This window comes from Phalangium opilio, unplaced genomic scaffold (genome assembly GCF_054372755.1).
Source record: "Phalangium opilio isolate 3A_F unplaced genomic scaffold, DU_Popi_V2 ptg000009l_1, whole genome shotgun sequence".
NCBI classification, from domain to species: domain Eukaryota; kingdom Metazoa; phylum Arthropoda; class Arachnida; order Opiliones; family Phalangiidae; genus Phalangium; species Phalangium opilio.
This window is the reverse complement of record NW_028324146.1, coordinates 7,049,225-7,063,117: the sequence shown is the minus strand read 5'-3', so window position 1 is coordinate 7,063,117 and position 13,893 is coordinate 7,049,225. Positions and strand designations below refer to the sequence as shown.

The 13,893-nt window shown below is 38.5% G+C and overlaps 3 protein-coding genes across 3 annotated transcripts; all 3 read right to left on the bottom strand.

Moving 5' to 3' along the window:
* Positions 1-600: 600 nt before the first annotated feature.
* LOC149713596 (uncharacterized) lies at positions 601-2,511 on the bottom strand. Its single transcript, XM_089849046.1, has 2 exons — positions 1,502-2,511; positions 601-1,447 (listed from the first exon to the last, which is right to left on the bottom strand). The coding sequence occupies exons 1-2, from the start codon at positions 1,959-1,961 to the stop codon at positions 1,023-1,025; spliced, it is 885 nt and encodes a 294-aa protein (XP_089705172.1). The 5' UTR covers positions 1,962-2,511; the 3' UTR covers positions 601-1,022.
* Positions 2,512-9,680: 7,169 nt separating this feature from the next.
* LOC149713595 (uncharacterized) lies at positions 9,681-10,669 on the bottom strand. Its single transcript, XM_089843992.1, has 3 exons — positions 10,078-10,669; positions 9,873-10,014; positions 9,681-9,814 (listed from the first exon to the last, which is right to left on the bottom strand). The coding sequence occupies exons 1-3, from the start codon at positions 10,381-10,383 to the stop codon at positions 9,681-9,683; spliced, it is 582 nt and encodes a 193-aa protein (XP_089700118.1). The 5' UTR covers positions 10,384-10,669.
* Positions 10,670-10,726: 57 nt separating this feature from the next.
* Positions 10,727-11,632, bottom strand: LOC149713594 (uncharacterized). Its single transcript, XM_089843980.1, has 3 exons — positions 11,426-11,632; positions 11,312-11,366; positions 10,727-11,229 (listed from the first exon to the last, which is right to left on the bottom strand). The coding sequence occupies exons 1-3, from the start codon at positions 11,630-11,632 to the stop codon at positions 10,835-10,837; spliced, it is 657 nt and encodes a 218-aa protein (XP_089700106.1). The 3' UTR covers positions 10,727-10,834.
* Positions 11,633-13,893: the final 2,261 nt, after the last annotated feature.

The window sequence follows — 13,893 nt, the reverse complement described above, 5'->3', positions numbered from 1 at the left end:
AAGACATAGTTTATTCTGTCTCACCGTTGATAAAACATGTTTGTTGCTCACGATTCGAGTCATTTCCGCTACAGTCAACTCGCGATTAAACAGACAATCGCGGTATTGTTCATGGCGAACATTCTTCTTGACCACACGCTTGCATACACCTTTACAAGTCTTCTTTTCGCCCTTTGTAGATAATATACTATACATTTTGGGTCTTAGACCACAAAACTGTTCGATCGGTGTACCATCTAGCTCGTCTTTGAATTTTCCAAACTTTTCTTGTTCGCATCACTAAAAAGCGGGTGATCGCGAGCAGTGGCGCCGCCAGAGGTAATCGCGGTAAGCGACTGCTTACTTCAAATTTTGAAGGGGGCCTAATTTTGGAGGAAGGGCCTCATTTACAAAAATACGATTTTACTGAAGTTTTTTCTTGTTCGCATCACTAAAAAGCGGGTGATCGCGAGAGTAGCCAGAAAAGTCGTACATGTCCGCTTGGGCGGCGAAATCGGCGTATAGGTCAGGGGTTTCGATGCAGTACGTGAGGCTGTCTGTAATTACAGGCTGGATTAGTTTCAAATCGGGTTAACACCTTAAAAACCTCATACCCAGTATCTGTGAAAAGTAATTTCGCGCTCTCTCCATATCGTCTCTGGATTACATCGTAATGAAATTGGTACATCAGAAGTTTAGATAAGTCCAGAATAACGAACCCCGTGTAGATGGGGCGGTTTAGGACCAACTTCTTTTTGGTCATGTGAATACCGACCAACTCATTGTGAAAGATGGTAAACTTCTCAAAGGCGGGAGATGAGGCCTTTTTAACCGCCTTCTCGGGTGTTGTAACTAGTTTGAAATCCTGACGATTTCTCAAGTTTTTCATAGTTTTACCTGAAAAATTATTTTTATTTTTAATTTTTTAATTTTGTTAATTAAGTTAATTACGTACCAAAGACAGCATTGTTCATTAATTTATATAGATCTTTTTCGAAATCGTCTGTTGCTAGTTTTCTTTTCTCCGTATTGAAGTTAATATATTACTTCAACCAGGCACCCTGCTCGAACTTCAAAATCCGATGAATCTTGGTTATTTTTAACCCCTTTGATACGTAATACTTCAAATTACGGTAGTGAACGACGTATCGTTCCTTATTGAAAAGGTTGGAGACTAATTTCGGCAGTGATTCCTTGATTTTTATGTTGAGCGAGGTCATCTGGTCCTTTGAATATTCGGAGAGCATCTCGGGTTTGATTGTCATTGATTCTGGTGCCAATGGGTAACAATTATGATCGTTGTGCAAGACCTCCGGGTATGCGAGGTCCGCCTCAACTATGAAACCTTCTGGTGAGGTGTCGGAACAACGTAGAATTTCGGTTTCAGAGTTCGGAGTTGGTTCAATCCATCGGAAGTTCTTCACCGGTAGGGCGTCGCACATGACGGTACCGTACAAGTTGTTACAATCTATGAATGTTAGTTATTAGTTTGTTTCGCTGATGTTATTCTAAAATTTCTTACCTAGGTAGCAGGTGTAACTACTAGGCTTCAATTCGTCGTGTGATTCTAGATATTTGTTGATGGCTGCTGCAAACCGATGACTTATCATCGAGACACCTCCCCTAATCCCCTTTTCGATGAATAAGTGCATATCCTCATCCAGAAGAAGGTCTAAGCGTACCTTCGTTTTACAAAGGGCGGCACTCCATGCAAAACCTGGTAGGGTATAAGCATGGGCCGGGTCGAGTCGATAGGATGTCATACACATTTTGCGAAAATTGTGGAACACATCGGCTAGAAGGAGTGTGTCGGACATCACGTACAGATCGTGATACTCTCCCAGATTTTGTATGTTAAAAGATTGCCACACGTTTTGAGCGTGGGCGTATTCTTCCTGGGCCAAGGGTTCGTCCGTGAGGTCGTTGTGGAAGCACTCAATTGGCGGTAGTTGCCTCTCGTCGAAGCGCTTCTCCGAATCCATGTAGGTGTACGGGTAAACACCCTTCCTAAGAAGTAACTTGACCTCGTCTGGGTTGAATACAGAGTCGCTGGTCCGCCCTTCGCCACATTCGAAACAAGTGTCTCGAGTGACGCCGGTAAGAACCGAATACTATCCACAAAACGTAAATTCCCGAGTGTGAATGAAATGTACGTTTCACTGTTGGACGCGATACAGATAATCTTCTTGTTTCTTATCAGGGCGATTTGCTGCATAATAAGGTTGAATTGAATTGAATTGAACTATTGTTTATTGTGAACTACAACATTACAGGGAAGTAACTACAAGTTAGTGCACATGTTAAATTAGTTTGGGGTTGGATTCTGCCCGAGTCAGTTAATACAAAAGTGATAAATGCTATGATATTATCTACATTATACAGGGTGTTTCTGAAAAGTCCATCACAAATTAAGGGGCGTGTTTATGGGACCAAACTGAGCGGAAAGTACCAAAGAACATGGGGTGTACAACATTTTGTTACGGAGATATGGCCTTCCAAACATTCGCCCCTAAAACAAGGAAATATCCAAAAATGAGGAGTAACACTTAAGACCGACTAACCAGCTTGTTTAAAATTACTAGACAATTTCAATAGCCTTTAATCGAACAATTGATTTCTACCTTTACTAATCAGAAGCGTATAAATGAGTAGAAGTATGCCTACGGTGGTAATGTAAAATTAATCCCAAGTGACATGATGTTTCAAGATCTTCCCAGCACCAAGTAAAATGGTTCTGATTGAAGGGACTTTTATTAGCACAGCGTAAACAACGTTATTTTCAGGAATTAGTCCAAATGTCCACGGGCGGCATTACAAAAACGAGGCAGTCTTTCGAATGATACTTGGACATGTTGGAAGATCCCTGGCTTGTTCCTGTTATCTCAAACCGTAAAAAGCTACGCAAATCTTCATCATCACGGACAACACTCTTGTACGTTAGGTATGACCTTGAGAAAACCTAAAAGGACATCTCGAATGTATTTGAAAAACCCATCTCCAATTAAGGGGCGTGTTGTTTGTTTCCAACAGAGTAAACTCGCCCAGAGAACAATTACAATGCAGAGCCACGTTTCGGCGTTAATGGCCGTACCTAACGTACAAGAGTGTTGTCCGTGATGATGAAGATTTGCGTAGCTTTTTACGGTTTGAGATAACAGGAACAAGCCAGGGATCTTCCAACATGTCCAAGTATCATTCGAAAGACTGCCTCGTTTTTGTAATGCCGCCCGTGGACATTTGGACTAATTCCTGAAAATAACGTTGTTTACGCTGTGCTAATAAAAGTCCCTTCAATCAGAACCATTTTACTTGGTGCTGGGAAGATCTTGAAACATCATGTCACTTGGGATTAATTTTACATTACCACCGTAGGCATACTTCTACTCATTTATACGCTTCTGATTAGTAAAGGTAGAAATCAATTGTTCGATTAAAGGCTATTGAAATTGTCTAGTAATTTTAAACAAGCTGGTTAGTCGGTCTTAAGTGTTACTCCTCATTTTTGGATATTTCCTTGTTTTAGGGGCGAATGTTTGGAAGGCCATATCTCCGTAACAAAATGTTGTACACCCCATGTTCTTTGGTACTTTCCGCTCAGTTTGGTCCCATAAACACGCCCCTTAATTTGTGATGGACTTTTCAGAAACACCCTGTATAATATATAAATATATATAATAATATATATAAATTATTAAAATATAAAATATTACAGTTCTAAATCTTTTAATTTTAAGAATTGCGTAAAAATGTCTATATGTGATCCGTGGTTATTAAAATTTCTCATTATGCGACCTAAGGGAGTAGGTTTTGTTATACAATTATAAAATGTGTTATGTTTTCGCGTACATTTGAGCGGGATGTTAAAGTGTATGTCCAATAATAATTCTGAGGAATCAATACGGTTTCCTATTAATTTTGATAAAAATAGAATATCCAATTTTATAAGAATGTTACTAATTGTATCCAAGTTGATGGTCGTTAGTAACTCATTATAATGATAAGATTTTAATCGTGTAAAATAATTTTTATAATAATATATGAATTTCCTCTGGACAGCTTCTAACTTCGCTAGGTTTGTCTTGCATGTTTGAGAGAAACTCAATGATCCGTAGAGTAGGGTGGGTCTCGTAATAGTTTGGTAGAGGTTGATGAAACATAATGGGGAATTTAATTTCCCTGATATGTTTAGCGCTCCACCAAGTGTTCTGCGGGCTCTCGTCGATGCATAATTTATTTGCTCATTATAGAGTAATTTAGAATCAAAAACTAGACCTAGATCATATATACTGTCCACTTTTACCAAGGATTTATTATTAATCTTGTAATCGAAATCAATTGTTGTATGTTTGTGCGTGAACGTCATTATTTTAGTTTTATCTTCATTTATAGGTATATTATTTTCTGTACACCATTTATGAAAATTGTGTAGATCTTCCTGTAGTAGTTTACAGTCTGTTGTGGTAGTTATGGATCTCACTACCTTGTGATCATCGGCAAACTGAATCAATTTTGAATTTATTATTTGATTTGGTAAGTCGGAAATATTTATGTTGAAGAGGAGAGGTCCAAGTGATGACCCCTGGGGTACCCCGCAACGAACGTCAAAGGATACCTCAGTCAACACATTGTTACATTTCAATACGTTTTTCCTGTTTGTTAAATAGCTATTAAACCATTTAAGCAGAGACCCAGTTAGCCCGAATGAGGCTAATTTTTTAATAAATTGTGATGCGACACCCTATCAAACGCTTTAGATAGGTCCATGTAAATTGCATCTATTTGTCCACGTGATTTTACTATCGGCTCAATATAGTTTAAGAATGTTAAATGGTTAGTGTCGACCGACCGTCCTTTTACAAAGCCGTGTTGCGAGACGCTGATATTTGGAGAAAACCATTTGTATAAATATCCTTGGACAATGTAGTCAAACACCAAGGCGAGCGAACATAATAGAGATACAGGTCTATAATTTTTAGGGTTTCCCTTGTAGCCATTTTTATATATAGGTGAAACCACCACAGTTTTCCACAGCTCCGGGAAGATGCCTTGTTTTAAAGACAAGTTGAATATACGCGTTAGTGGACCGCATAATATTTCTTTGCAACCTTTGATTAAGAAGTTTGGAATTCCGTCATGTCCGGATGTCGTTTTTGGTTTAAGTTTTCCAATTGCACTTAGAACGTCCTTCTGAGATATTGTCAAAGATGATAGATGTCGAGCACAGGGCCGGATTTACAATATTTTGGGCCCTAGGCAAGGCGTTAGTTCCGGGCCCCCAGCCCCCCAACAGACCTGAGTTTAAAAGAATCTAAGAGACATACTGCTTTTTATATTTTTAATTGACTTAACACTTAACTGCATATTTAAATTTCTTTTTGAACTCAATAGTTAAATTCCTTTCTTTCTAACATAAGAAATTTATAAATTATCTGTTCATAGTCTATGAAGTCTTTTAGTAAATCCTTTTCAATATATATCAAAGATAAAGAACTTAATTTTTCCTGGGCTGATGTGGTTCTTAAGTTTTTCACTCTTTTTAAAGCTGAAAAGGATCTCTCGCCTCTTGCATTGCAAACACAAGTAAATTCTCAAAACAATTTCTAAGTTTGGAAAAGTTGAAATGATATTATTGGTACGAATGAAGGAATCAAAGAATTCTGGGTTTTTGCTTTCTTCATTCTTCACGAAATGCTTGAAATGTAGCAGTTCGTTTTCAATCTCTTCAAAATTTAAATCATTGCAATACGGTTCTGCCAATTCTTGGAAAGCTCCAAAGAAAGATTCATCGGGGGCATTAATGTTAAAAATAGGTTTGAACTTTTCATTAGTGTCATTAGATTGTCACATAAGACGTAAAATGCTTTTATTTTGAAAGCTTCCCGTCCACTCACGTGTGTTATCATCGTTTTTAGCCACATCGTATGATGTACATCTACGATGAGTCTCTTAGTTTTGCGTGCCCTGTTGTACTCGTCCTCTTACTAGTACTAGTACCAGTAGACGTGAAAGAGTAGCGCGTTTGGCAGTATAGAATTTTTCGTTCGTCATTTAAGGGAGAGTGAATGGGACAGAATTTTGGTTATGTGATTATTACGTTCGTGTATTTTAAGAGGATGGGATTATAATAGTAACTTTAAGCATTTTATTTAATTGTACCAGTAAGGTTAAGCATTTGGGATTGTGTTTTACGATTGCTCGACATATTTAAAGAGAAAAAGAGGATTATCGTGTTACCTTAATTAAAATGGAAGGTTTAATACTCCCTTTAAATTTCCTGTCACCCGTCAACAACAAGGGTTTCACGCTTTCAATCCCGCTCCCCTATTTCAAAATCCAAAGAAATCGAGGAGAATTTCTAAAAATTCCGACGTTATATTTAGAATGGTCTTAAGGAGATGTTTATTATTAGAAGTTACGTGTATTTCTCCACAAATCGAGAAGAATTTTAAAAGAAAGTACTAGCTTGTGGCCCTAAATATTACAATTATAACGCAAGTAAGGATTAAGGGTTTTTATTTTTGTTAGGGCATCGAGGGGCTATTCACTCTCATTTTCTGTACTTCATTTAATGGGCATTTATGGGTATTTCATTTAACCACTGTTAAAGGATGCTTCCGTTCGTGTCACACTATTATAATTATAACAGAAGTAAAAAAATGAAGTAATCATTTTGAAACAGTTAAGGTAGCGCATCGAGGGCTATTCACTCAAATTTTCTGTCAAGTACGGTATGATGTGGCTACTATTACGAGTCCAACCCTTCAGCAAAGAACCATTTACGTATTTTTCCCCTTTCTTCGTTACTTTTGTAAATTATCTCTTTTGTGAGCTGAGCAATTATTTTAAATATTTCAAATTATCACTACCACCCTGAATGAAGCTTATCAAGGAATCAAACAATGCAACTCCAGTGCATAATGACGGTCAGTAACAACACGAATTCAAAATGAAACTTCTTTCTCCGAGGATTGCAACTTCTCAAAATACATTTCCATTGAATTTTCAAGTTTCTTTTCGTCTTTTTCTTCTTAATGAAAGAGGGGGGAATATATTTTTTGGTTTTTCATTTTTTCAATTTTTGAAAACTAGCTGATTACGGGCCCCTCAAATATCCGGGCCCTAGGCAATTGCCTAACTTGCCTAGTGGTTAATCCGGCCCTGGTCGAGCATTGTCATTGTCCTTTATAGCATAGTTGGGATTGGTATTATCGTACGCGATGGAAGAAAAGATATCCGCGAAATGCTGCGCGATGTCATGGTTGTTCGTAATTATTTTACCATCTTTTTCTAGGAGTATAGTTCCAGTAGCTGAATCCTTTGTAGAATTTACGTACGACCAAAATAACTTAGGATCTTTCTTAATTGAGTCATGGATCGTCTTGGCGTAAGTCGCCTTGTCTCGTTTCAAAAGGCGCCTGACTTCCAATCTGTATTTTTTATAGTTAAGAAAATCCTGTGGTCTTGCCTGTCTTTTATCTTTCCCGTGAAAGTACTTTTTCCGTCTTAATGCAATACGTAGGTCGTTTGAGTACCAAGTAGGGTAGTTCTTCCTGTTATTAGTGGGACCAGTTTTCCCCGATTTACTAATGGGGATTGTCTTTTCCATAGCGCTGATAATGTTTGAAGTGACTACTGAAATTAGTTCCGGAATATCATCTATTTCCTCCAACAGGTCCCAATTACTGTTCTTTAACATAATATAAAGGTTAAAGTAATCGCCTCTTTTGTAGATAAAAGTAGCTCTACCGCGAGGGGACACCGGCTTGAGTTTAAAGTTTTGGTAAGCTAGTTGTAATGGCGGATGATACTTGTCAATGGGTACAAGTGGATCCGCGTTAACTGGTTTCCGAATGTTCGGTGAATTACTAAAAAAGAGATCTAATATTTCTCCTCGATGGTTAGGAGTTTAGTTAAGCTGAGATAAATTTCTCGCAGATGTCAGGTCTAGTAAGTGTCTTGCTTTAGGTTTAACAGACGGTCTACAAACCGATATTGTACCTAAGTTCCAGTCGACGTTTGGTACATTAAAGTCGCCCATAAATAAGATATCGCCCTGATGTTCTAAGAACTTTGATGAAAGGTGTGTTTCCAAGTCGTTATACAGTGAAGCGGGACTAGTTGGGGATATATATGTGGTTCCACATAAGAGTTTCTTGTTATTTGCACTAAATATTTCCACCCATACTGCCTCAAAGTTCTGTTCTAAGTCTGTTCTCCTTAAAAATTTAATGTGATTAGATATTGCTACGAAGACCCCACCGCCTCTAGATGACTCCGCTCTATCTGTACGGAGGACGCTGTAGTTTGTGGTAAAATAATCCGATGAAGAATGAGAGGAACTAAGCCAGGTTTCAGTTAGAGCAATTATATCGTAGTTTTGTAATAAACAGTTGGCATAAAATTCTTCTTGTTTGGTCCTAAGACCTCGTACATTTTGATAATAAAAAGTGATGTGTGTGTTTGAAACCATGATTGATCATTGAAGTATGACGCTTGTCTTAGACTGTGGTCACATCAGACTCGAAATTATAGATCATATGTAATGGACCCCTAAACATATTGACAAAACTGCCTTCAGGAAAGTTTACGGGGTCATATAGCAGCTCGATTTCGTCATCATCCGCCGTGACATAGAATGACGCGTACTTATCTGGATGTTTAGAGTTAATTCGTAGACAAGTTACAGTTTTGAAACTCGAGTCTTCTATAATACAATCTCGCAGGTCCTCATTTGTTGTGCATATTGGCAGGCGGGAGACAAAGATAGCTTTTTTATGGTTATCTTTGCTTAACGGCATTATGGCTTTAAGTTTTTAGTTCTGCTTTCCGCCAGTCAGTGTTTTTTCTTTTAGTACAGTAGGCCTTGTATTGGTTCCGTTTGACTGTTTATGCCTATTGCGCGTACTCTTATCAGTTACTTTGGTATTTATAACTCTTTGACCTGTAGATAGATTACCCCCTTTAGATAAATTAGTTGTCAAGCCATTTAAGTAATTGTTTGTAAAAAAATTGGGATCCGGTATATTTTGGGGTAAAAAATTAGGTAGTCCAGGTCGTGGAGCTAATGATGGCCTTTGCGATCTAAGTCGCTCATTGTCTAAATTTAGTTTAGCTACCTCGGTTTCCAGTAATGTCACTTTATCAGTAAGTAGCTCTAATGCAGAAAAAATGGCATCTAAAATGTTCCCCTTGGCTCTAGTTAAACTGTTGGTCTGGTGGTATTCGTTTAGAATATCCAGATATAATTCGGGTGATATATGCGTATCGCTTGAACCAACTTTTGACCTTGATGGGGTTCTTCGGTGATTTCCTGAAGGCTGTTTGCATGATGCGCACACGAACGAGCAATTCTTTTGCTTGTCCCAATAGGAAGTCGATTGATCACTTGATAATTTAACGCATTTCGCGTGAAATTCCTGTTCGCAATCCTTACATTCAACAAGTGCTTGTCTGGTTCTGGTGGGCGTCGTATCTGTTGGCGTTACGTAGTTAGCATACAGTTATAATTATCGATTATGGTTAATTACTTGCTCAAGTTATGCATCACGACTGGGATGAATTTAGGCGCTTTTAACTTCAAATTACAACTCTGGCATGCGCACCCCCTATATACCCCGGTGTAGTGGTGGTGGTCACGTATTTTGACCAAAGAATGGTTCCTCGCAAACGTAACAGTGCGTTGAAGTTTGGAATGCGATTTCTTAATCCGCAGAAAGTTGCATGGGAATATTTTCCTTCAACATTTCGGCGATATCATCAGCTACTCCCAAAAGCATTTTCAGAAATTTCAAAGCTCCATCTCCCCCTCTGTACGTCTCATGCTTGACGAGATTTCCTGCGAATAATCAAATATGTTAGATAATAGAACACGTGATTCACGATTTTGAACTCACCAGTTGGACCGAAAATAGCGTATGAAAACCCACACGCTACATGTAACGCTAATGTCGTAGTTGACGACAGTTTCGAGTCCGGCAGACACGTTGAGACTTTAGGTAAAAGAGATTCGAAATCAGCAACGATGATATATGGAACCTGTTTATGTAACAAATATTATGATATATCCCTCGTTAAAATAAAACGTATCTCGTATATTACCATTTGATTCCATCCAAAGTTACTAAACTTTAAAATGGGTTCATCGTGTGGCATGATAACGCGTTGTGGATCATGAACATTACACTCTCGCATATGGTAATTGTGTACTTCTTCCATGCTGCTTCTCTTCAAGCAATACCGACAATAATAGACTGTTTCTTTGTGTTTCGTGAAGTCGCTTAGAAGTCGACTTATGTGACGGATTAATACATAATGTTTTGATTCACCATTTGAAACCAATAGCAAATCAATTTGTCGCGCTTCGGGGACTTTTTTCTCACTCACGTGGGAAATACCCCTTTTCATAAGCGAAAATATTTAAGGAGAGGTTATTCTTTTCCTCGAATATCTTAAGGTTATATGAGTCCAACTCGAAGGGGAATGTAATGTCGGACACTTCAGTTCGTCCTCATATGGTCTATAATGAGTGATTCGACTAGGATGGTTGGTCGCGGGATGTAACTTGGCCAAAATTGACCACAAGAAACACTTGTTGTCGAGTGGATTCCCTGGGTCCACGTTTACAGTAGCCTTTTTATTTTCAATTATGGGTGGTAATTGAAAATATGTACCGCCCACGAGTGGCAGGTATTGAATTATGATGATTTGGACGGATGGAATACGGTCCAAAACCCAGCCACTTCCCATCGATTCGAAATTGCTCATACTTTCAGCTAATTTCTCCCGACTTAAGTCTAGCTGTCGGGGAATAACCTCGGGTGTTAGAGTCGCGTGTGTGAACCCACGGAAGTACGGACTAGTTTCGACGTCTGTATCCGTATTCCCGAGTTCCCGCGTGTATCGCGCGCGCACCACCATGTACCATTTTATTCCTCTTTTTTTCCGAAAGTTTGTTTCTGAGGTACGTTTGCAGTTTATCATAGTGTTCATTTAAGAACAATACGGGATCTGTAACACCTTCCGGCGCGGTAAGTCGATCTAAAAAAACGGCATCCTCGAGCGCGTTTAGTTCCTCGATTTCTGGTTCATTATTAACTTCTGGAGGGTCTTGTTGAACCTCCCAACTGGTCATGAACTCGTCCAGCCCAACATCATCTTGAGACGAGAGTTCATACTCTTTTTGTTCACCCTCCCATTTCTCCATAAAGGTGTTAAGTTCTTCGTCATCTTGTGAGAGTAGTATTTCTGGACCTAAACATACATTTAATGTAAGTTTCTCAATTGGAGAGGATAGGGTTTGCGAATCTACATAATCTAAATTATATAAACTTACCATTTTCCACTCGACGCTTTTTCGGAATTCCCACCAACGTGGGTGAAGAGGCCCTCTTTACGGGAGAATTTGGCGGGGAAATACGGTGCGACGGTCCGGGTTGTGGTGACGTACCCGAGCCGTACCCCGCGTGGGGTTTAAGTTTACCCCGAACTCGTCGTGTTTAAATTTCCGTTGGTGTCGAATCAAAATATCCCGACGTGCAAATTCTTGGCCGCAGAAGTTACAGTTAAATTTCACATTTCCGTGTACACTGCGCGTGTGTCGATCTAGGCTCCGTTTGCATGTGAAGGAAGCTGTACATTTCTCGCAGAGGAACATCTTGAAGAGTGATCTATTCACTCGTCTAACCCCGTTTTATACCTGTTGGCTTATCTTTGTATGATTTACATGGGTTTCGTCGACCTTACGCCGAGTGTGTGGTATTTTCCACCAGATCCGCGCGTAGATTGTATTTCCCACTACACGTCAAACCCCACGTGACTTTTTAATCATGATAAGCATGTGTATGCTCCAACTCCGAATGTGTCTAATCTATATCAAATCTTAGAATTCTTTTTATTTCAAACAACAATAAGTGAATTTCTATTTATTTTCAATCTATTTGTGAATATACATCGTCTTGGTGTTTATACGCCCATTCAGAGTAAAGTATAAATTTAGATAGGGCACATACATATTTCCCAAAAACGATGAAAACTCAAATGAAAACAAAAATTAAAGAACTAGAAAATAGTGGTTCAAAGTTTTGTTAACTACTAAAGTGCGGTTAAAACTGATGTGAAACGAAAAATTTTCATTTGAATGTGATCTAAATCGAGTAAAAAGCAGATCAGAATCTTGTCAAAGTGCTAAACTGAGGCATAAAAACGTTTCTTAAACGTTAATGTCATTAAACCACGATGTAAAATGAGTTACAATGCAAATAAGAATCACGTGATCCCACTTAATTTCAATATAAAGCGAATGTGACTAACAATGCAAATAAAACGTTACACTATTTAGTTAAAATACACTTGAAAGCGATGCTAAATAATTCAATGTAAAGCGAATGTGATTAACAATGTAAATAAAATGTTACACTATTTGGTTAAAACAAACAAACTTGAAAGCGATGTTAAATAACTTAAATGTGATTACTATTGCGGTTAAGTGACTACAAGTACAAACAAAAGACTTTCGTGAAATTATTAAGTTTATCTTTAGTTTTAGGAAATGTGAAACGGGAATCATAGATTTCTTGGTGTTAAGTTTGAAACATGTACATCAAGCATTGGAGTAAGAGTGCATCACTTTACATGCCATGTACCAAACTTTCACACTATTTTCTTACACAAATCAAACCCTTGTAAATCCGACAAACCACTACCATTACATGGACGGGACAGGACCCTGAACCTTAAAACTTCAGGGGGCGCCGCCCGCCACACGTCTATTACTTTTTATTCGGCGGCGCCCCCCCTGAACTCATTTTACATCGTGGTTTAATGACATTAACGTTTATGAAACATTTTTATGCCTCAGTTTAGTACTTTGACAAGATTGTGATCTGCTTTTTACTCGATTTAGATTACATTCAAATGAAATTTTTTCGTTTCACATCTGTTTTAACCGCACTTAAGTATAACGAACATGGGAAAATTGACACGGACCAATTCAAAATCGAATCGATTTCGTTCATACCAAAGAAACTGAACGCTGAAAATCCCTACAGAATTATCTCACCCGCTGAAGACTTAGTGTTGATTATCAAACATTGGAGTTACTCTCTTGAAGATAAAGTGGTACTGATGCGTCACAATGACACATGCCAATATACGGAACAATTCCATTTCGAACGGAACGCAAAGGGTGAATACCGAATTTCCCAAGGATTAACAAGGGTAGTTCTGATGGAAAGTGTATGGAAGTTCGAGATGAGTCTATTAAAATTGGCAACGAAGTTGTTTTAGTCGATTATCCAGGGAACGAGGGTAATGTTTGGTCACTATTACCTGGATATGGTGATAGCGCCGTTAAAATTCAGTCCAAAGTAACCGGTACTTGTATCAGCGCTGTACACGGTTTTGCGTCCAATTTGGTTATGGTTGACTGCGAGAATGGTAGAGACAATGTCTGGGAGCCAAAGTTTTGCGATGACTAAAACCATAAGTTTATAAGATATGTTCACCATAAGTTTGTTAATATCTGGTCATGACAAACTGGAGCTTGTAATTTTGAAGTGAGTGAGTGAGGTAGGTCATAGATTCGAGTGCATGGTAAAGCGAGGGAGGCCTGGTGAGTGGGGCGCTGCTGTCAGAGGCTTAGTGATGCAGACTAAATATTATTAGATGGAAGTCCTGCAAAATTAACCGAGTGTAGTCAGTTCTCGCTCCAATAAAACGCGCAAGGTAGAACGACGTCACGGTTTTAAGTTCTGCCCCTTTAAAGCAATCGCATGGATCAATTGCATGGTTATGAATAAATGAAAGGTATTAATTCTTTAAATGAGATATATTTGGAAAGTGGTTAGAGCCATTTTAATTATCAAGTCACATCAAACAATTTTATTAAATAATATTTATTCTAATACATAGACAATA